The 22,251-nt window shown below is 40.0% G+C and overlaps 2 protein-coding genes across 4 annotated transcripts; both read right to left on the reverse strand.

Moving 5' to 3' along the window:
* Positions 1–5,087: 5,087 nt before the first annotated feature.
* Positions 5,088–7,642, reverse strand: LOC108893126 (DNA damage-inducible transcript 4-like protein). Its single transcript, XM_018690962.2, has 3 exons — positions 7,494–7,642; positions 7,125–7,274; positions 5,088–6,581 (listed from the first exon to the last, which is right to left on the reverse strand). Exons 2-3 carry the CDS (start codon positions 7,213–7,215, stop codon positions 6,091–6,093), a joined length of 582 nt encoding a protein of 193 aa, XP_018546478.1. The 5' UTR covers positions 7,216–7,274; positions 7,494–7,642; the 3' UTR covers positions 5,088–6,090.
* A 4,615-nt stretch (positions 7,643–12,257) lies between these two features.
* LOC108893113 (integumentary mucin A.1) lies at positions 12,258–21,771 on the reverse strand. Of its 3 annotated transcripts, XM_018690946.2 has the most exons (13): positions 21,596–21,769; positions 19,012–19,098; positions 17,408–17,494; positions 16,204–16,284; positions 15,885–15,977; positions 15,664–15,750; positions 15,478–15,507; positions 15,262–15,306; positions 15,115–15,156; positions 14,381–14,479; positions 14,226–14,250; positions 14,042–14,124; positions 12,258–13,230 (listed from the first exon to the last, which is right to left on the reverse strand). In XM_018690946.2, the coding sequence occupies exons 1-13, from the start codon at positions 21,708–21,710 to the stop codon at positions 13,217–13,219; spliced, it is 888 nt and encodes a 295-aa protein (XP_018546462.1). In that variant the 5' UTR covers positions 21,711–21,769; the 3' UTR covers positions 12,258–13,216. The 3 variants fall into 3 exon arrangements, with proteins under 3 accessions (XP_018546462.1, XP_018546468.1, XP_050931933.1); XM_018690952.2 differs by lacking the exon at positions 17,408–17,494 and having other exon boundaries at positions 21,596–21,771; XM_051075976.1 differs by lacking the exon at positions 19,012–19,098.
* Between the last annotated feature and the right edge of the window lie 480 nt (positions 21,772–22,251).

A 22,251-nucleotide genomic window follows, 5' to 3' on the forward strand; every position in this document is an offset into this window, starting at 1 on the left:
TTTTCCACCAGATGAGCCAAGGAGCAAGAAAAAAGGTGAAATTATAGCAACACAAAGGAAGAGTCTCTAATTCTAATTTGTTATACCACATGAATCTAGAGTAGAATACTCACCTCTTTTGAACCATACTGCAGACAATACAGCATAGGGGATTTAACCTTGGCCAGATTTTATTCAAAGAAAGAGAGTTTGTTAATCAGGTGAATAATAAAGCAAAATAAACATATAGATACTGTATTAAATAAATGACAATGAAGAGTAAAGCGAGTAATGCCACCTCACCACTCCTACATAGGCTCAGGCAATGATCATTTGTATTCTTTTTTTAATCAGGCTTGCAATTACATTTCAGCTTTTTAAATGGAAAAGACCATTCTCATTAGCTGTGTCAAGTGAAACGGTGAAATGAGGCTGCTTTCATGATTGCATTTCAACACTTTATTGAGAAAGAATGAACAAGAAAAACATGGCCAGTATTCTTAAAGTATTTCCTGTTTTACTTTATGAGTTTCTGTGCAGTCCAAGTGAAAATTCAAGAAAAACCACCAGAAAGTGTAACACCAGAAATTAGCTTTGACGATTCCCAATGGTCAAACTGGCTGCTTATTTTTCCTGAGGGATTTGTCTTGGCATATACACTAACGACAGTCTTTATACAGTACACTGGCTCTCCATAATAGAAGCTTATTTGGGCCATGCAGAGCTGTGCAATCTCAATGAAATATATTTGAGCCAGAAAAGATGATCCACTTAAAAATTAATGACTCATTACAGAACATACACTGGGCTTCTGTTAACAGTGACTCACTAACAATGAATTTGTGGAATGCTTCTTTCTCTATTCATCAGTGCTTGTTATACAGAATCTCATGCACCACATCTCTGCAACAAAATCATGGTTTGGCATAGATTTCCAATCAATCCCACTGGAGCAGTGTTTTTAATGCAAGGGGACCATTGTCATGAAGGTGATTTCACCCGGGCAGTGACCTATTTCCACCATAAAAGGTCAAAAGTGAGACAACACCCACTCGTCAGATGCCAGAGCAATCTATGTTTGAAGCCAGCAGTGCATTAGTTATGGAGGAGTTGTCAGCTCCAAACCTTCCAGTGGCAGCTTCCTACCAAGGTCACACACCAGCCAGATAAACACTGTAGTGACACTTAGATAACACTCCATCCACACTGCTGCAAATAGCATAGCAACATCTCAAAATATCCATATTTTTTTAGGACTACACTGCTGTTAAATATGTGCATCATGTGTCTGTCAGGGCTATTTTGTTTCATTTAACAGCAGTAGTAATGGTTTATTTAAGATCTTCATCCACTTGCTACTCAAACTAAAACATCTTACTCAAGTTAATATAATCTGATCTGACCAAGAAGTTCTTAACATGTATGTAAAACTAAAACTGGAGGTCAAAACACACTTGAGCCCCTAAAATGGCAAAGAAAGTAAGCACCGTTTTATTGCCAGAGCACTGCCTGTGCTTTACATTCTGTTACGATCAGTACTGTGAAGTATCTGCGACCATGTGGCGCAGTCAATTTTAAATCATCTACTCACAAACTCTTTCACACTGTATTTAGATGATGGGTGGTCTTTCTAATATCACGTAGTTCAGCAGCTCATAAAACATGATTTACAGTGTTGAAATGACTGTTATGGACACCTGGCCCTGACAGAAAACATAAAATAAACCAGAGAAATAGGAACCTCAATGGATTTTCTGTTGAATGAAAGGCATTATTCATACTGTTGACACCTTGTCAGAGATGAGTTGACTATGGCCATTTTTGAGGCTCATTTTCATGTTGTTGGTTTGGACAACAACCAAACTGTGAGGCCATACTAAGGCACAGTAAGCCACTGTAAACATAAGCAGGCTAACATGCTCACAATGACAATGCTCATATGCTGACATTTTGTAAGTATATTTATCATATTCACAGCCTTAGTTTAGTGTGTAAACATGCTAACATTTTAAAACATTAACAAAAAGAGATCTAAACTTTAATAAAATACTATAACATCCACATGTTGCATGTGTTCCTGTGTTTTATTAAGTTTGATACTTGATGACTGCATTATTATGGACACACTGTCCCTAAGCCTCTTTTAACTTCTGTCATATTACCCTCAGTACTCAGTTGTTATGTGATGCTTGGTAATGCAAAGTAGATTTTAAAAAATCCACTCAACAACTTCACATGTTGCCAGCTCCACAGGCAGCAAGAGGCAAGTGTATGCAAGATTTGAATTTCAGTATGCAGGAATCATGTGGTACAACGTCAGTAGAGAGCAAACAGCAAGCTCATGTTTACCAACCTGACCGTTTACTGAGTCCAACTCTCTCTGGATGATGAGATATCAGTCTCTGGTGTTTGGAGGTCGGTGTTGTGATTTGTTACAGTGGCTCAGGACTAACCATACCTGGCGGAAGAAGACATTAAGGCAAACTGAGTCAGTCTTTGGCATTTCAAATACACCTATCTGGTCAGGTAATAATGAGGCCTTTCATATGGCACCTTCATCGAGCAAAATCTTTTCTGTTTTCTGGTATGAAGTGACCATTACAGTCTCACAGGACAGCTAACATAGCAGCAGAGTGTCCAAATTGGTCAAAATTCTGTATCTATTCATTCTACTTTTACTATAGATACACTATAATAGATAGGTAAAAGTTAAAAGATAGATGTACAAACACAGTCAAGTCTGATAAGATTCATTGGGAATATCTTTGAAATTAACATAAAGAAGAGATGATACTACAGAGCAAAAGCTTTTTACAGTATATAATTTGTTGTTTACATAGACTATCCACAAAAACTCAGGAGAGATAAACATATCTGGATTATAAAATAAACCCAGTCCCAGTGTGACATGCATGCACCCTTTAGCCAAGTTCATCAGATTTCCATCTTCCCAGAAAGGGGTTGTCCTGTGGGTTAGGAGGAAGCATGAAATCAAGCCCAACTCTCTCTCTCTCTCTCTCTGGAACAAACAGGCTTATCCAGTGACTCGGATGCCTCATGGGAATGGAGAGGTGACTCAAAGCTGGTAAACATCTGTAGGCTGTTAAAGCTTTGGTATGTGCCATTAAGGCAGTGGGCATGTGTGGTCATTCTGATCAGTGTGATTGACTCTGCAGGTGTGGCAACACTGTCACTGAAACCCCACACTATGCGGGGTTGAGATGAATCATATTGACACTTAGGATCTCAAGTACCACCAACAGATTCATGCGCTTCAGTGAATGGGCTGCCAAGCCAGTACAGTGCAGCTCAGATTCTTTTGGTAGCAGAAGCATGAAAAGGCCTTCAGTACTTTTCCATGATACTTGAGGCTGTATTAATTATATTGGTGCGGAGCATTTACTGCCTCTACCTTTCTTTGGACACATAGCACAAAGTGAAAACATGGAGATACAGCTAGCCCAGCTATGTCCAAATGTGAATCAATCCACCTACCAGCATCTCAAAAACTCACTAATTAACATGGTGTTTCTTTTTTGTTTTAATGATACAAAAACATAAATATAAAGTTACAAGTTGCAGTTTTATGAGGGGGTTTATGTGCCAGATTATTTCTAGGATAGGAGTAGTGACTTTCTCAAGTCTCCGCTGATAGCTTGGCAACCTAACAGTGACGACAACACTAAAAGAGGTCAGCGCTCGTGGCCAAGAAACAGTCCGTTACACTGCCACCTCCTTAAAACGGCAACTTGTTTTTACATTTATTTTTGTATGTATTACCAGGCTAGCTTCCCTTGTTTTCAGTCTTCACACAAAACTAAGCTTGTCATTTTCTGGCTCCAACTTAATGGACAGATATAAGATTGGTATCAATTTTCTTATTTGACCTTGGCAACAAAATGTCAAACTATTCCCTCATGTGCCGACAGTCATAGTGACATAGACTTGATACTTGATTTCCTCTGGCAAATACATGATTCAACACGATGGAAAAAATGTTGTGTGTCTTCTACAAAGAACCTATTCTGATTTTCAGTGTTGTATACATTAGTAGTAGGGTTAATCAGTGACTCTGCACAGACAGATGTTCAGTGTTGTATACGTTTATGGGCCCAACAATGCAAACTTGTTCCTGACCCACTTTAGCACAGCAAGGCAAAGGGATCAGGCGAGGCTACGTACGTGTGACACTGGGTAAATGATCACTGGTGCTTTGTCCTTTCACAATGACAGTGATGCATCTTGCACAAGATCATGTGCTTCTGTCATCAATCTGTTGTAACCATGTCAGCCCGTTCACTTGTTTGTGCAAGACTGACAAGATTGTATAATTAAAAGTTTTATACAATCAACATAAAGTAGCTCACCATTGCATCAGTGGCCTCTAACTATGCATTAGCAAAATTGAGAGGCTGAATTTCAGCCTACAAATGTCCCACACACATGTCAAAGTCTTTGAATCATTTGACTCTCATTTGTATGGCTCTCAGACAGAGGCCCACAAAATCGCCATGGAGACATCTCCATTAAAGAGAGTGAGAGAAATGCCACACAAACTCTGCAGGTTCACACAAGCAGCAGCTGACATGCTTACATAAACAGTTACATCAGTGGATGTATACAAACTGCTACTAGCAAAGGATCGTGACCAGACAAGAAAATGACCTGTAGCAGCAGCTGAAATCAGTAAAATGTAAATACTGATAAATGTAAGGACTTGCAAATCACAGGACCAAAAGTATTATATTTTCAGACTCCATGGCTGGATTAGCAAAGTTTTATAGTTTCTATGATTTAGTGACACCAGATGAGCAACATTAAGGATGCATATCAAGTTGTGGTTAAAGCGCTAGTGGCTGTCATGACAGCAAAGCTTTATATTATCATACTAGTCAGAATCATGCATAATAAACACATAACATCACATTCTTGAAGGGATCTTGTTGTGGCTTTTGTCCTCTTTAAAAAGCCTGCATTGTCCCACTGTTGCCTGCCCACTCCAGCAGGCTTGGTCACAGCTCCAGAATATGTACAGTAATGATCTGTGGGTGCTGAACAACAACTCCGACTATAACGGCATTCACAGAATCAAGTCTACAAATGTAAAATAAGATTTACATTTTTATTGCCTAATAGACAAGACCTAGGTTCTGTTAACAAGAAGTTCAAATGGCAAAAAAAAAAAAAAAAAAGAAAAAAAAAAAAAAAAAGACACAAATTTCTAGCCAGACATTCAGTAATTTCTTTGCACATTGCAATCAACAAATCACAAAAAAAACAAGCTTTTAGATTTTGGTGAACCATCATTTTAATGTGAATAAAGGTTCGGCATTGAAAAGGTGTGTCTGGGGGAGAGGGTATAAAAATAAAAATGCAATAAAACATTTACACTTAACGTACGCATAGCTGTGATCCGAGTGAAAATAAAGTAAATTTCTATGACATTTAAGGCATCCACATTCCCTTAGTGTGAGAAGTCCACACCAAGACAGCAGCATCTTCACAAGACATTCAGTCTTAAAAACATCTGTAGCCCTAAATACAGCATTCTACAACTAGCTACATATGGCCCCCATAGACTAAATTTCAGTCTCCTATTCAAGCCTAGGTGTGTTTACTGTTGCAGAACACATTCAATGTATCTGGAAACACGCAGATGCATCAACAAAGTGGCTAGTGTCTTTAACAAAAGTATACCCACAGTATGTCCCTCTCAAACATGTTGATGTGAACATCAGCATTTTTACATTCATCTGAAAAAATGTACAATTTAAAATTGTGTGAGTAACAAACGCTATTAGGGAGAGAGAAGAAAAAAAAAAAAAAAAAAAAAAAAAAAAAAAAAAAAAAAATCACATCCATTCACTAATAAAAATGAACTTTTAGAAACACTGAAGCCAAACCCAGAACTATCAGGCTCATTTATGCACAAGCTTTTAACTTTAAACCCCAAGTTCCAAACTGAACTGGCTACTAATAGTTGAACTGACAAACTGTATTGTACAAAAACACTGTAGAAAATATGACACCACTAGGAGTGTCATTTACATTTGGGCAGAAGTGCGTTTACCCACAGGAAACCCAATATCCCACTCTAATCCCTCCCATAGTTCAGCACTCCTCTACCACGGTACCAGCCGAGGAGGAGTACAGTTTTTTCTTGACGAGCCGGAAACCTGGACTCAGTTTAAGTACGTGCCTGAAAGCTGGGGCAAAGCAGGTTCCCATAAAGAAGAAGTCCCGTAGGCTGGGCCAGGCGGTGCCATCCTGCTTGAACACAAGAGTCAACTCAAAGGTGGGCACCACGGTGGCATCATAGACGATGCGCTCCAGCCGCTTGCAGCCCTTGTCCAGCTCTAGGTGGACATAGAGGACACAGCCTCGCAGGCCGCAGGGCTCGCAGGATGCCAGCCTCAGGACTTCGCGAGCTATTCTCCGCGTTAACTTCTCTGGTACCAGCACAGAGGAGCAGTGCAGCGTGGTCTTCTTGGCTCGTGACAGGCAGTTTTCAAACATCTTGGCCAGCTGTTGACAGGTTCTGTCCTCAGTGACATCTGCATTCCTCTGGGGCTCAGCTAAGCAGTGATCCCAGAAATCCAGTTCTGAGAAAACAATGCAAGTGTGCATTTATGGAACTAATGCCAGCCTTTATATTTAAATAAACATAACAAGTGCAGGAAAACAAATGGCTATTTCAAGATGCCAGCATGTACAAGTCATTTATTTAGTTTTGGACAGTTTAAAAGCTACAAATGCAAAAGTGACGGAGAAAATTCATCTGCTTTTGCATCCCTTCTGGTTGCTGTTTGTGAATGTGTCAGCCCTCTCACATAAGCAAAAGACATCTCACAGAAAGACAGGGATAAAACCAATCACATTACAGGTTTTGCAGTACAATAATTTACCCTTGGACAGAAAATAATGCGGGTAGAGTTTGCCATCATACGCATGTTGCTGTTGTGCAGACAGGCTAAAGGGATGACTTCATCCTCTGTTGACTTCCCTCTCCCCGTCCCCCCACCCTCCCTTCCACTGCTGCAGCCATGCACCACACAGGGATAAACAAGCACACAACTGGAAGTATCCAGTAACTAGCAGGCTAGCTATTCAGACAAAAAACACACAGAAAAAGCTAGTACGTGTACCTTTCTCAATGCAAGCCTGGTCATATCTTCGGTCAACCAAATCCGAAATACATTCGCCGCTTTTGGTCTTTAATGTGCTTGTGGCAACCATGGTGACAGTCTTGGTTTCTCCAGGAGTGGGCTGTTTTCCTGTGGTTTTAGCAAAGCTGCCTGGAAAAAAACGACGTAGCAGCGTCAGTGCAACAGCCCAAGCACATTGTTTAAGCTCAATAAGAGACAGGTGGTTCATTAAGGTTTCTACCTCAGCATATAAAAGCTTTAAAATGACTAAATGTAGCCTTTTACTCGCCCCCCAACAAAACAGAACTTAACTACTTAGCTGTTCATTTCTAGCTTACAGACGTTTACTCCGAATGTTAAATGACTTACCTTAAATATTATTTAGTGCAAAATTTTTAATTAAGAGGGTTTCTCATAAATAAGTTCACACGCTCATGCCGCTTTTTCTCCCACACTTACATTTACACACACACAGACACACAAACACACTGCACTAAGCAAACTTCTGAGGAATATTTATACTCTCTTCCCACTCATCTGACCCGAGGGTTTAACCAATCAGAGCACATCCCTCGACGTAAGAGATCTTTTTCCTGATTGGCTGCGAAATGGCGTTTAAATGAAATAATTGACCAATGCTTGAAGAGAATATTTGTGTTGCTACATGGAGGAGGGAAGATGCTGGCTGTATCCTGCTAAGAAGAGTTTAGTATTTGATTTGGAACAGGGTGTCATGGAATTAATCCACTTTTTCCCACACAGTTTTATCCATGTATTTGGGAGGAAATCATTAAAGTGACCAAAAGTAAACTATAAATGCAACCAAACACACAGGTCCTAAAACAGTTAACTGTTGATTAATATGATTATACCATCAAGTCTTATTCAGTGTCAGTACTGAATGTACAAATGACATTGCAATAGCTTGAATACTTCCTTAAAGGTGCTATATGCACGTATTTTTGTTTTATTTATTTTCCTTTTTTTTGATCCATTGAAATGATGATGTGTGATTTTACTTCCAAGTGTTGTAGAAGATATTCAGTAGGTTTTTATTACACAGAAACCTCAAAAAGATGTTTCAGCCTTACTGATGAAAGAAACCTTCAATAGCAAACCTACTGGAGTTCATATTTCACTTGTACACCTTTGATTAGACACCTAACCCCAAACATAAAGTGTTTTTAACAAGGGATTGGTGAAAAGGACAGCATGCATTTTTAAAGCTGAGGCACAGGCAGTATTTTCAACAGAATTAACACATTCAAACATGATACTGGTTTTGAAATAAAAGGCCGAACCATGAAGTTTCTTGGCCTGAACTCAAGAACACAGCATTGGAACCTTCACAAACTAATTCAGGGTCAGGACTCTGCAGCAGAATGAAGCATTATTTGTGGTTGCCATCTGAAAAAATACTCAAAAATAGAAGTTCAGAGGATGAAATCTATTCTGAGTGGCTTTCACCTCCCACAGGGATGTAACTATGTGCAAAATAACCACAACATTTTCCCACATGGATGTCTAAAACAAATAAAAGCAGACATCCGTGGCCCGTTCCCAGCTCATCTGGGGGTCACATGAAGACGGAGGAAGCCCCTTGTCCAGGTTTACTGAGCCAAAATGTCTCATCTTACTGTATTTGTATGTGTATGCGTGCATACATTTGGCAGAGTAAAACACCGAGCACAGTTGTTCAGCTCATCAGCAGTTTATCCCTCATCATACACTGTCTCAACAGAAATCTTCTCCCAGTAACTGGATCTGCCCCTCTTACCCCCAGCTGCTCTGCTGGCTAAAGGGTTATGGAATCCAGTGGACGAAAGAGAGAGAGAAAGAGGGAGAGAGACAGAGAGAGAGAGAGAGCTCCTCTCCAGTCACATGGGGAGAACTAGATATGCCTCAAAAAAGTCACATGTTTTAGCTAGTGTTACTGTCTTTGTGAATGCAGGCTGTTAAATTCATGTTTAAAAAAAAGCACTGATATGAGCAGGAAATACAAAGTAAGTATTTAACCTATTTGATACATTTTATCTTGGTGTTGGAATAGGTCAAGGCAATCTTAGCAGGATTCAAGTGTGAAGTATTTTCTCTGTAGCAGTTTAACTGACCAAAAGACCAAAGTGATCATACTGTACGACATTTACATTTATCCACTTTCTAAAGTAGTAGCAATATTGGCTATTTGATCAGTTGCAGTGTATGCACTAATGTTGAACCTGTATAAACCTGCATAACATCAGCTTTCATTATGACAGTGGCTTTAATGAGGTTTTGACCTAAATTTCTGTTATACAAGGTCACCACAGTTGCTGAGAATGCTGTCTGTCAGACCCAGCAGCCTACATTTTACACTGTATCATAAAAACTTAACAAGCATGGAATAGAATCATTAAGTACAAAATGGCATCTGCTGCATATAGGTCAACCAAGAAAAGCTGAAAATAATGGCAAAATATGTGTTGAGTGTGAGCTTCAATGGAATATCTGAGCCCCATATTTAAAATTTTAAAAAGCCTTTTACAGTAGATGGACTGTATGAAATCTGTCCCTATAATATCCAGCTCTTATCTGCAGATGTAAATAATATAGTAGTGCACAATGTCTACGGTAGATGCATGCAATCATATATGATGCAGGTAAAAGACTGCAGCAAGTGTGCAGAATGAGAAAGTTAGATAAACTATAGAAGTGAAAATTAGAGCACATTATTGTTTGAGGTCCCAAGTTCCATTTTTCCTGACAGTCCTTCCAACTCAAACAGAGTTCAGAGAGAGAGCCATTATGATCTCTGAACTCGTGCATGAAATGATCCTCTGCAGCTGAAACCTCTGGAGACCTAATGTGTTTACAGCAACTGTCAGATCTCTGAAAGATCAGTCCATTTGTTGTTGTCAGTGCTTAAGATGTTTCCCATGCCTCTTACATTCTGCCTCCATATTAACTTTTTTATGTGCCCCATCTGTCCGTGGCTTGCTGTGCTCCTGCCACACTGGCCAGAGATTAATGAAGACTTGTAATCTCAGCTGGATTTCATGTGTTGAATAAAAGTAATGTTAATATTTCTCTTTCTCGCCATGACCTTAAAAGATAAAAGAGCAGAGACCAGTAATGAGAAGCACCTCTGCTTATGACCTTCATTCCCTGTTGGTAAGGCGAGTCAACTAAAATCTGCTTGTTAATTTGTTCCATGTGCCAACTCCTGTCTCCCTGAATGAGGCAAAAGATGTTGTGCTTCAGGTTACTAATCCATCGCAGTTCAGATGAACCCTCTGTTATCCCCTGTCAGGGCGCCTGGTATGTCAGGCTGGCAGTGCTCTCTGATCAGTGAAACATGCTGCTTGTTGCACCCGGTGCCCTCCCCCATGAAATTTAACAACAGGAGCTTTTTTTTTGCTGAGTTGCATTTCTCACAGAAGGTAGCTGGCCACACGTGGAGGAGTGTTCCTGCTGGTCTTGCATGCAGCTGACACGTCTTTAAGTACAGAAGCAAGCTCTGGTGAGTACAAAAACAGAAACAGAAAACTGGATACACATTTTTTTTTCATTGTCAGAGTTAGCAGAAAAAATATTTACCTGGTCGTCATTTACTCAGATAAATCATGTTCTATTCATTTCTGTTATTCACATGTCCTCCTCTCATTTCCTAGAATCTCCAGATGAGGTCCCCACAGACCTCAGATAACGTCATGTGTCAAAAAGGAGCATTTGATATTTGGAGAGATTCCATATAAAATATAGTATAGTAGCAAACCCACAACAAAACCCCAAAGGCTCAATTGACATTTTTAATGCATTAATATCACAAACGAAGACTTGTCAATTAACAGGACGTGCACAGCATCATATTCAATCCTGTTATTGTGTCATTTATGAATTCAAGACAATCTAAGGATCCACTGATATGGTGAAATGTTTTTCCTCCTGTGCAAGACTAGTAAGTTTACTGTACATTTCTATTACTGTGCTGCAATCATTACAGATTCAGAGATTTAATGTGTGGAAATTACCTCAGTAGGTTTCAGTTCATGATATTGCTGCCTTCAAGCAAGGTTCCATTTTATGTATGTAACATTTATATTGATTTATATTGAGTTTTCACTGTTGGACTCAGAACCACATTGAAACTGGAGGTGAAAATATCTCAGAAAATAAAGATGAGTAGATATCTGGTCTAAACGTGGAGACCTAACACTATGAGCAGTGTGTGTAGCGTGAAGCTGAAGGACAGTGCCTGGCATGACATCCTGAATGTCACTCAGCCAATGCCACAGCTGGTAAGGCATTATAATTGTGTGTGATCGGCCCTCTGCCAATCGGCTCGCCGTCTCTTTTGATGGACGTGTGCCCACAGCCGAAGCTGTTACCCAGTCTCAGCTTACAGAGGCCGCAGATAGAGCCAGTGCTAATACCACTGTGTGTGAATCGATTCAAAATGGAGGCTATGACTACAAAATGGCAAAAGTTGCTCCATCTTTTACTATGAAATGTGACCCACTCTATTAAAAAAAATTTTTTACTCACACTGTTCATGAACTTATCCATCCTCTGTTTGAGCACTATGCTATAAACATCAAGCAGTTACACAGAGTAACATTTTTACACTGGTTGCATATTTCTCACTCCTCTGCCTCAACCTCATGAAACCTCCCTGTAATAAATACTGGCTCACAAACTAGGGGCAAAACCATGCTTGCCTCTTTGTCTTGTGTTGACTGTTTGCCCCCTCTAGCGGTATATCACTGAACTAACACTGTCAGTAGTCACCCGTGTTACATTTCTTTCAGTCTACGCTGACAGAATTACCGTGTTCAGTGAGTTCCTACAGCCACATAAGAAAGGCTAATGTTAATTTAAAAAACATGTAGGCTTCAGTGGTAACTGTCAGTACCATTTTGCAGCTATTAGGGATTTACATCCTCCATCATATATATCTGATATAAACTAAAACTATACTACACCATGTTATTATATTATGTAGCTGTTGAAAGATGGTTTCACCATAAATATCTTGCAGAGACTCAAACAACAATTTGAAGTGGTTCCACATGTGTAATATCAAACTATCAAACAAATAACCAAAAATGAGTTCAAGATGGAATCTGGTGAATTAACTGCTGCACATCACAACCATTTTTTTTTTTTTTTTGTGATTTATTGAGGAAATTGAGGTTGAACAACAAGTTCCAGCCACAAAGAAGTTCCAGTGTCTATAAATACAACCTTCTGCATCTGCTTTCCTTAATCATTGTGCTTGGATGTTATATTTACTAAAAAAAAAAATACTTAAACTACCATTACTGTAAGATGTTGAGCTACATGCACACACAAAATTGTTTATGAATGCACAGCATTGTTGTGCAAGGCAAGATTGTTGGCTTAAAAATGTTTCCAGTGGAGAAGATCGTTGTAATATTAAACCAACTGCTTTTTAAAAAATACTTGACGGAGATACATAAAGTGAAAATTGAGTACACCTCTAAAGGGCTTGTTCTTACGCCACGTTTTGGTGATACTGAATGACACATACACACTAACACCTGCACACACCCACATACACACAAACCAAACAAAAAAAGAAATGCAAATACACAATGGGTTACAGCACAATCAAAAGATAATTATAAAACTATGAAATGAACAGTGATTTGTTACATCAAATACGTGAAGGACCTGAGGTCAGTGCACTGTACAGAAAACATGTTTTGCGGCCCAACATCTGGACAGAGATGAGCTGTGCAGCTGTATTTAGGTTTGTGTCAACAGTATACTGAAAATTTTGCCTATAGAAGATTTGCAGTTTGAAGTCCTTCCTGGTTGAGAATAAGTTCACTGTGATTTATGATCACAGTCGCAAGCACTGCTTCATAAAACTGCTTTCAGCATACAGAATCATACATGAAAACTGTTCAATACTTTCTGCTACATGAGATGTTTCACAAAATTCACACACACACACACACACACACACACACACCAAAAAAAAAAAAAAAAAAAAAAATCATCAAATTCTTCAGTACGTGGGTGACAGCTGTGACTCATCCACTGGCCGATCTTGATGTTTCTGCCCTTCTTCTTCTTCTTTTTTTTTTTTATCTTGCAGCAGCTGAAACACATATAACAACAGAGGCAAGTGGTGAAACCACACTAGGATGAAACTACAGCTTTGTGATCAAAAATAAAGTAATTTATCCAACCTGAAAAATGATTCAAATGTTTTTCTGGGATTATAAAGGATTATATTGTTTTTTCAGGCAGAAAGGAGTGGAGATGTATTAAAAACCTTTATTTGACCACATACAGAACAGGACAGCACGTTTTACAGTCCCCTAAGAATTTATTATGCTACAATCCAAAGAAATAAGGAAGCCTTTAATAACATAAACTCTTTCTTCCTCAACAAAATTCCTATGGCATGACTCCATTTCCTCACGAAGCCCTTCGCCCAGTCACCAAGGCCTGATTGTATAAAGAAGAACATTTAGTTCATTTAGTCCTTTTTTTCATAGGTGGGGTGAAGGTGTACAGACTCTGTGTACAAACCACATATCACATGTGCACCCGTGGATGTGCACGTGCATTCACCCCACCAACAAACGTCTGGCCCACATTGACATTTACTGGCCACACAATAGCCCCTGTCCAAAATAATCAGTGTTTATGTTAGGAAGTCACTATCTTTCAAGCCCTGCTGCTTGTTTGAGGGCGGGGGCGCAAAATCGCAGGAAACACCTTCTGTTGCCCAGCAAAAGCCCCAAAAGCCCGTACAGTACAATGAGATATTAAAAGCCTGCAACTTCCCTGGAATCACTGCAAATCTGTGTCTGGAGAAACAGCTTTACCAAGTGATGGAAGAATGCACAAACAGAAGGAACTTGGGAGGAAGTCTCGTAGGAAATGGACGGAAAGTAGCTCACCATTTTCTTCCCCGCTTGATGACTTTACTCCCAGGAGCATGACACCGTCTTTGGTGCTTTCGGGCCTGCTCTGGAAAGATGCACTGTGGAGAGTCACACAGATAAAGGAATAAACGCTTTGCTTAGTCACACAGTCTTAAAATATAGTCCAAGTCCAACTTTGACCACAAAGTCCCAAACTTACTTCTCAGTTCCAGTATCAATGGTTTCTGTTGAATGAGAGACAAGAGAACAAACACAATTATTACATTCAATAACACACACAAACTGCCGGCATTCATTTGGTTCCAAAAGTCAAAAGATAAACCACTACATCATACAGTCCACTTTTACATGTACCTGTGTGATCGTTGACCTTCTTGCATTTGAATTTGAGGATGATGGTAGCAGCAACTGCAACCAGGATTACAGGCAGCAGAATCCACCACAGCCTTTTGTCTGAGGGTAAGACAGAAGGAGACATCAGCATCAATCTAACTGACTTGTCAGTGAAAGATTAACAAAATGAGACACCAGGGATGTAACACTTGAAGCCTGTCCAGTAGTATAAAAAAACATGACCTTTAAATACCGATGTAGATAGATAGATGGGTGTACTGTACTGTAGAGAAATTCTTGTGTTACAGCAGCAGAGACAGTAAGAGACAGCAACAAGTATTTTTTTCTAAGAATGGATGTGCAGAAACTGGCAGTGAAGTATATAGGAAATATGTAGAATATTAACATGTGCTACTGTTAGTGAATGAAGTGAATATACACTCCCAGTATTTTCAGAATGTGTGTACAGGTGGCAGTGTTTGTCTGACACACACAGGTGAGTTGTTGTACAGAGCTATGGAGAATGGCAGGAATGATTTCCTGTAGCGTTCCTTGTGACAGCTGAGAGCTGAATAGGTCTGTCTGATGTGCAGGTTATTGTGCCTTGTAAGGATAAAATAAAATAACACGATGAACATGTCAGCATGCTAAAGTTAGCATTTAGCTCAAAGTACCAGTACACTGAGCACTGAGTGTTTGTGGGGTATGACTGATAAGTTCAGCTGAGTACAGTTCAGTACAGTTCAATACATTACCTGATTTGGGGGATACTTTCTCATCAGTCCCAGTCTGAGGACCTTTCAAAACAATGATTTTTGATTAGCTTCGCGTCCCTTATCACCGAACAGTGTAATTAAAAATGATTTGTGATTTAACCACATTCATTCATCAGTATAACTTACCAGCACCTTGCCCTTGATCATTTTGTGTATCTGGTTGATTGGTCCCTGGAAGATGATCATATTAAAATAAATCAATCAAATCAATTAATGCCATAAAAACACAACCAATCAACATTTTCACAAGTGAGAGAGTAGAGTAGAGTTTAGAATTTGTTAGCTATCCAGACTTATCGCAGACTTATGAATGAAAAATGTATTAAGATACCATGCACTTACCTGGGGCAGGTTCAATGCTGTCATCAGGCCCTATCAGCATTTAAAGTAGTTTAGATACTTGTTTCAACACAGTTATCATTTAAAAATTGTTTTCATCCAAAATCATGACACTTGCTGTCATGTCAGAAGAAACAAATACTTATTACATTTTACTGTTTCTAACTACTCTTACTGATGATGTAGTACCTGGAAGAGTGTCATGTACACTGTTGCTGCTTGAGTTTGGAGTGTGAGATCTTGGTTGCTTCACTGTGTCATTGGCAGTTTTCGGGGCTAAAAGGCAAATAATAATTATAATAATAGTAATAATAATAATTTAAATATAACAAATCTCAAGCAGCACTTTCTTAAGGTTTGTAATTTTTGGCCAATAGCCGCGGCTTCTAGTCTGCCACATTTTTTATTACTTGGATTGTCTGGCAGGTGAGTCTTGGGGTCTGCAGCTGCTGGTGCTGGTGAAGCATGCTTCCCAGTGACTGGTGCTGTAGTCGCAGGTTTTGCTAGAAAAACAGAGGGGAAATTAAAGATCCTTACACGAGGTGGTGGTAGACAGATTTTGTTATCATCTGACTTTTTCCTGTCTTTGTGCTAAGCTAAGCTAACAGATTGCTAACTGTATATCACAGATATCAGTATAAATAGTATTGATCTTCTCATCTTACTCTACATCAGAAAGCAAATAAGAATGTGCCCCAAAATGTTGTACTACTGTTTCAGTGTATGTACCTCTTGACGTTGTTATTTGCGGCAGTTGTGTCACTTTGCTGTTTATGTCCCCTGAGCCTTTTGGTGTAGCATCTGATTGAGCTGACATATGAAGCAGAAACAGAACTGTGAGTCAAGGAGCTGGTAAACACTTGCATTATGTACACTGCCTGAAAAGAGATTTTAAAATATCATTCCTGTTTGGCACAGCTTTAAAGGCCAGGGTCTGAGACACAGGTACACCCTCACTCCAAGTGTCAGATTAGGAATGAGAAGTCAAGATAGTGGTGGAGGTGGTGGTGTGTTGAGGTGGATATCCTCTGCTCGAAGCACCGCAGCAGTGTGAAGCTGCATCCTGTCCCAGACACACTATTGTTGTCCCCTGACCTGTGCAGCCAAGCTTCCTGTATTCACTGTTGTCAGCTGTGATCCCATTCTACATATATCATACCAGAGCAGTGACTGAAGGGCTGAGGAGCATGTTTTAGTCTGACCACATGACTTTTGGGGGAGGCCCAACTCAACTCAAGTCTCTAGTACTTTGGATCAAGTCTCAGGTTTCATATCCTCTAAGTTGTGTATTTCAGAGCAAGTCACAAGTGAAGCCTTGAGTCCTTTACGTCATTTGAAACAAGTCCAAACCAGGATGTTATTTGAGACACGTCCAAGGCAAGTCCTAAGTCCTTTATATTATTCAAAACAAGTTCAAGTCAGGTTTCAAGTATTTCAGTGCAAGCATTAAGTTAAATAAGTTCTATAATGAGATTGAGACAAGTCTAAGTGAAGTCATGAAGCACTTCTCAAGTACTCTGGTGCCAGTCTCCCTTGTTCATTCTCTTTGTTACCTGTGTTACCTGATGAAGGTATGAAGCAGAAACACACCTGTGAGCTTACAGACATGTCTCACATCAGTCAAGTCTGTCTCACGTCTCATAAATAACTCCAGGCAGGAAATAAATCTTCGAGCCAAGTCTTAAATATTTCGGAGCAAGTCCTTTAAGTCCGTTAAGTCATCCCAGACAAGTCCAAGTCAAATCTTAGGTGTAATGTCTCAAGTCCTTTGAGTAAAGCCTCAAGTTATGTCTATGGTCCTTTGGGGCAAGTCCTTGTATGTTTTCACAAGCAAGAAATATCAGAGTGGTGTTGATCTTCTCATCTTACACTATGCCACGGAGCAAACAGGTATGTTTCCCAAAATGTAGAAATATTGCTTTAATATACGTACCTGTTGCCAATGTTGTTTGCGGTGTCAGTGGGACTGGCGATGTCTTTTCTGTGCTATTTGAATTAGCTGGTGCTCCAGTTGGTGCAGCTGATAAATATATGAAGCAGAAACACAACTGTGAGCTTACAGACATGTCACACACAGTCAGAGAGCTGGTAAACACTTACATGAAGTACACTGACTGAAGCTGAAAGGAGATTTTAAAATATGACGTTTTTTGTGTCATCAGCAACCACATTCACTCACAGAGCAGTGTTATAGATTTTTACAGGCTCTTATTGTGAATATCTATTAACTACTGAGGAGTCAGTTTGTTGCTGTAGACTTATCTCAGTGACACGTAAGCAACACTACTGTCCCGTTTTGTGCTCACAGTCACTGAGTACTGTGATCACAAAACCACACTTCTCTTATGCTCTACATCCTCACTGTCTGAGGTCAGAGTGCAATATTCAAAACTAATGTGTTATCTAGGAACTTAAATTGTTTCCATTACAACAACACCAGCATCAATTTGTCTGTGTGAAACATTTCCTCAGACAGATTCTCTATTTTGGATTCAGAGCTGTATATTTGCATCATTCCTGTTTGGCACAGCTTTAAAGGCCAGGGTCTGAGACACAGACACAAGAAGTGTCAGATTAGGAATGAGAAGTCAAGATAGTGGTGGAGGTGGTGGTGTGTTGAGGTGGATATCCTCTGCTCGAAGCACTGCAGCAGTGTGAAGCTGCATCCTGTCCCAGACACATTATTGTTGTCCCCTGACCTGTGCAGCCAAGCTTCCTGTATTCACTGTTGTCAGCTGTGATCCCATTCTACATATATCATACCAGAGCAGTGACTGAAGGGCTGAGGAGCATGTTTTAGTCTGACCACATGACTTTTGGGGGAGGCCCAACTCAACTCAAGTCTCTAGTACTTTGGATCAAGTCTCAGGTTTCATATCCTCTAAGTTGTGTATTTCAGAGCAAGTCACAAGTGAAGCCTTGAGTCCTTTACGTCATTTGAAACAAGTCCAAACCAGGATGTTATTTGAGACACGTCCAAGGCAAGTCCTAAGTCCTTTATATTATTCAAAACAAGTTCAAGTCAGGTTTCAAGTATTTCAGTGCAAGCATTAAGTTAAATAAGTTCTATAATGAGATTGAGACAAGTCTAAGTGAAGTCATGAAGCACTTCTCAAGTACTCTGGTGCCAGTCTCCCTTGTTCATTCTCTTTGTTACCTGTGTTACCTGATGAAGGTATGAAGCAGAAACACACCTGTGAGCTTACAGACATGTCTCACATCAGTCAAGTCTGTCTCACGTCTCATAAATAACTCCAGGCAGGAAATAAATCTTCGAGCCAAGTCTTAAATATTTCGGAGCAAGTCCTTTAAGTCCGTTAAGTCATCCCAGACAAGTCCAAGTCAAATCTTAGGTGTAATGTCTCAAGTCCTTTGAGTAAAGCCTCAAGTTATGTCTATGGTCCTTTGGGGCAAGTCCTTGTATGTTTTCACAAGCAAGAAATATCAGAGTGGTGTTGATCTTCTCATCTTACACTATGCCACAGAGCAAACAAGTATGTTTCCCAAAATGTAGAAATATTGCTTTAATATACGTACCTGTTGCCAATGTTGTTTGCGGTGTCGGTGGGACTGTCGATGTCTTTTCTGTGCTATTTGAATTAGCTGGTGCTCCAGTTGGTGCAGCTGATAAATATATGAAGCAGAAACACAACTGTGAGCTTACAGACATGTCACACACAGTCAGAGAGCTGGTAAACACTTACATGAAGTACACTGACTGAAGCTGAAAGGAGATTTTAAAATATGACGTTTTTTGTGTCATCAGCAACCACATTCACTCACAGAGCAGTGTTATAGATTTTTACAGGCTCTTATTGTGAATATCTATTAACTACTGAGGAGTCAGTTTGTTGCTGTAGACTTATCTCAGTGACACGTAAGCAACACTACTGTCCCGTTTTGTGCTCACAGTCACTGAGTACTGTGATCACAAAACCACACTTCTCTTATGCTCTACATCCTCACTGTCTGAGGTCAGAGTGCAATATTCAAAACTAACATGTTATCTAGGGACTTAAATTGTTTCCATTACAACAACACCATCATCAATTCAATCAAGAACTGTATATTTGCATCATTCCTGTTTGGCACAGCTTTAAAGGCCAGGGTCTGAGACACAGGCACAACAAGTGTCAGATTAGGAATGAGAAGTCAAGATAGTGGTGGAGGTGGTGGTGTGTTGAGGTGGATATCCTCTGCTCGAAGCACTGCAGCAGTGTGAAGCTGCATCCTGTCCCAGACACATTATTGTTGTCCCCTGACCTGTGCAGCCAAGCTTCCTGTCTTCACTGTTGTCAGCTGTGATCCCATTCTACATATATCATACCAGAGCAGTGACTGAAGGGCTGAGGAGCATGTTTTAGTCTGACTACATGCAGCTCTGTCTGGCTTCATGACCCTTAACAGGAAAAAAAAAAAAAAACACAGCTCCTTTTGCCAGAGCTGTTTTGAAGACTTTTGTTTTGAAGGTCCAAGTCAAGTCTCCAATTTTGGAGCGAGTCTCAGGTCTCATGTCCTTTAAGTCATTTGAGAAAAGCACAAGTCATGTATGTCACAAACAAGTCCAAACCAGGACTCAGGTGTAAAGGATCAGTGTGTCAGATTTAGTGACATCTAGTGGTGAGGTTGCAGATTGCAACTAACTCAACACCCCTCGCTTTGGTAACCTAAAAGCACAAACTGCCTTCTCTAGAGCCAGTGTTTGGTTTGTCCATTCTGGACTATTGTAGAAACATGGTGGTGCAACATGGCAGGTTCTGTGTTAGAGGACCTGCTTCCTATGTTGATATTGAGGACTCATTCTAAGCTAACGAAAACACAATGATTCATAGCTAAAGGTGGTTATACACTAATGAGAAACATATATGTATATTTGTAATATATTATAGGTATTATATTCCATTTCTACTAGTAGGTCCCCATATATCCCACACACTGGTTCTTTAAGTTATTTGAAAGTCCCAAATCTCTTGATAATGATGTTGGTCCCCCCTTGATTGTTGCTTAGGTTATCTGGGTAATCTGATGAGACTATGAGACACAACTGTGATCTTACAGACACAGTCATGGTCATTAATTTGTCATTGTAGGCTAATTTCAGTCACATGTGATTAACACTGGAGCCACTGTCCAGTTTTGTGCTCACAGTCATTGACTCTGCTGGGCGAGCAGCAGCCAGAGTGAGGGTGTTTCCTCCAGATGTTTACAGCTAAACGCTGGAAGCAGATACGTTGCCGTTGGGACATTTTGGTCTCGGGACAATGCTCTGTTGTCTCTGTGAGAGAGGGAGCAGTTTGGTTCCCACTGGCTATCTGCTGTTAGATCACCTATCTACCCAGTGCAGAACAGTTAAAAGTTCTTTTGGCTCTGCGTAAGGAAAACAAACAAATCAAGAGCCACCCTGTTATTTTTCCCCTTTTCTTAAACCGAGTTCATTTGTCACTTTGGCTCTGAGATTATTCACTCCTGAGGTTTGGATTTGTGCTCATTATCTTATGTTTGTAATAAAAATAAAATAAACTCTTCCTTTACTTTGACTAAATAGTAACTACTTGTTAATTATTAGTGTTTTTTCTCACACATTAGTACAAAATTCTTCAATAAAGGTAGAGGACAATTGAAGGCATGCACACGGAAAGCTTATCTCAGCCTGGATAGACGGAAATGCACTCTTTGATAGGATGTCTCTGAGGCAATGTTCAAAGTGTGAGTGACTTTTGAACATTGTGATCTTTATCTTTGCACATACCAAAACAAAACTAAATTACATGAGAAAAAACGTACACGAGTAAGGCATGCAACATAATCAATCTGAACAGTTACTGCTGCACCACACAAAAAAAGACATGGTTTTATTTTCTCACGACAACGGGGGCCTATCAACTTGATAGAAACCCCTAAAGGTGAAAATGTTTTGACACTGTGAGATTAGATTAGATTCAGTTTTGTTTTGTACTTCAGTGAAAGAATTCATCCCTGTGTTGATGACGCAGAGAAACAAGGCTGAAACGAACTGATCTTGGTTAAGAAGCGCTGAAGACCTCTGAGGGCCCTCAGCCCTGAGTCTGTGAAACCTAACCATAGGTATTCCAGCCCAAAGCAGTGTGAATGGTTTCCCTACCTGATGCAAAGAGGTGGACAGATGCCAGCAGAAGGAGGACAAGAACACTGGTAGTCTTCATGGTGATCCTGTGGCCGTGAACCCCTCTGACTTCGCCCTCAGACTCTGACTGCATGGCCAGTGGAAAAGGTGTCCAAGCTTGGGGCGTTCCACTGCTGATGCTTATTCTGGCACTTCCTTTAGATAAAGAAGGGGAGGAAATACACTGGCTTCCCTTCCTGACGTAAAAGTGGGTGGCTATGGAGACCAGCACAAGGCAGCCAGTGGGTGCAAACCTGAGTCAATTTAATGGGAATTACAGTTTTGAATAATGTGTTTGAATGCATCGCCAACACCCATCACTTATTTTTTCCTGCAGTGACACCACTTGACCAGCTGGGAGGAGACTTACCGGAGACAGTGGAAAAACAATTTCATTTATGATCACTCAGATAAAGGATGTCAACCAAGAACAGTATATTGTAATTAATTATATGATAAGAAGACATAAACAAGATGTAACATGATAAACCTCAGAATAAGTGACATTAACTCTGATTCAGAAGCCTCATCCACTGACAAACAGGAACCACTTGCACCACACACACACACATACACACACACACACACACACATCGTCATCACAGATTTCAGATTCATACCAACTGTTACATGCT

The sequence above is a fragment of the Lates calcarifer genome, linkage group LG15, assembly GCF_001640805.2.
Source record: "Lates calcarifer isolate ASB-BC8 linkage group LG15, TLL_Latcal_v3, whole genome shotgun sequence".
Lineage (NCBI taxonomy): Eukaryota > Metazoa > Chordata > Actinopteri > Centropomidae > Lates > Lates calcarifer.

What these genes read in the sequence shown, in the direction of transcription:
- LOC108893113 (XM_018690946.2), bottom strand. Translation starts at nt 21,710, where the DNA reads ATGCAGTCAGAGTCTGAGGGCGAAGTCAGAGGGGTTCACGGCCACAGG. An exon ending in TCACCTGCCAGACAATCCAA is followed by an intron (nt 15,751 to 15,884) that starts GTAATAAAAAAT and finishes TTTGCCTTTTAG; the next exon opens with CCCCGAAAACTGCCAATGAC. An exon ending in CAGCATTGAACCTGCCCCAG is followed by an intron (nt 15,307 to 15,477) that starts GTAAGTGCATGG and finishes ATCATCTTCCAG; the next exon opens with GGACCAATCAACCAGATACA.
- LOC108893126 (XM_018690962.2), bottom strand. Translation starts at nt 7,215, where the DNA reads ATGGTTGCCACAAGCACATTAAAGACCAAAAGCGGCGAATGTATTTCG. An exon ending in CCAGGCTTGCATTGAGAAAG is followed by an intron (nt 6,582 to 7,124) that starts GTACACGTACTA and finishes TTGTTTTCTCAG; the next exon opens with AACTGGATTTCTGGGATCAC.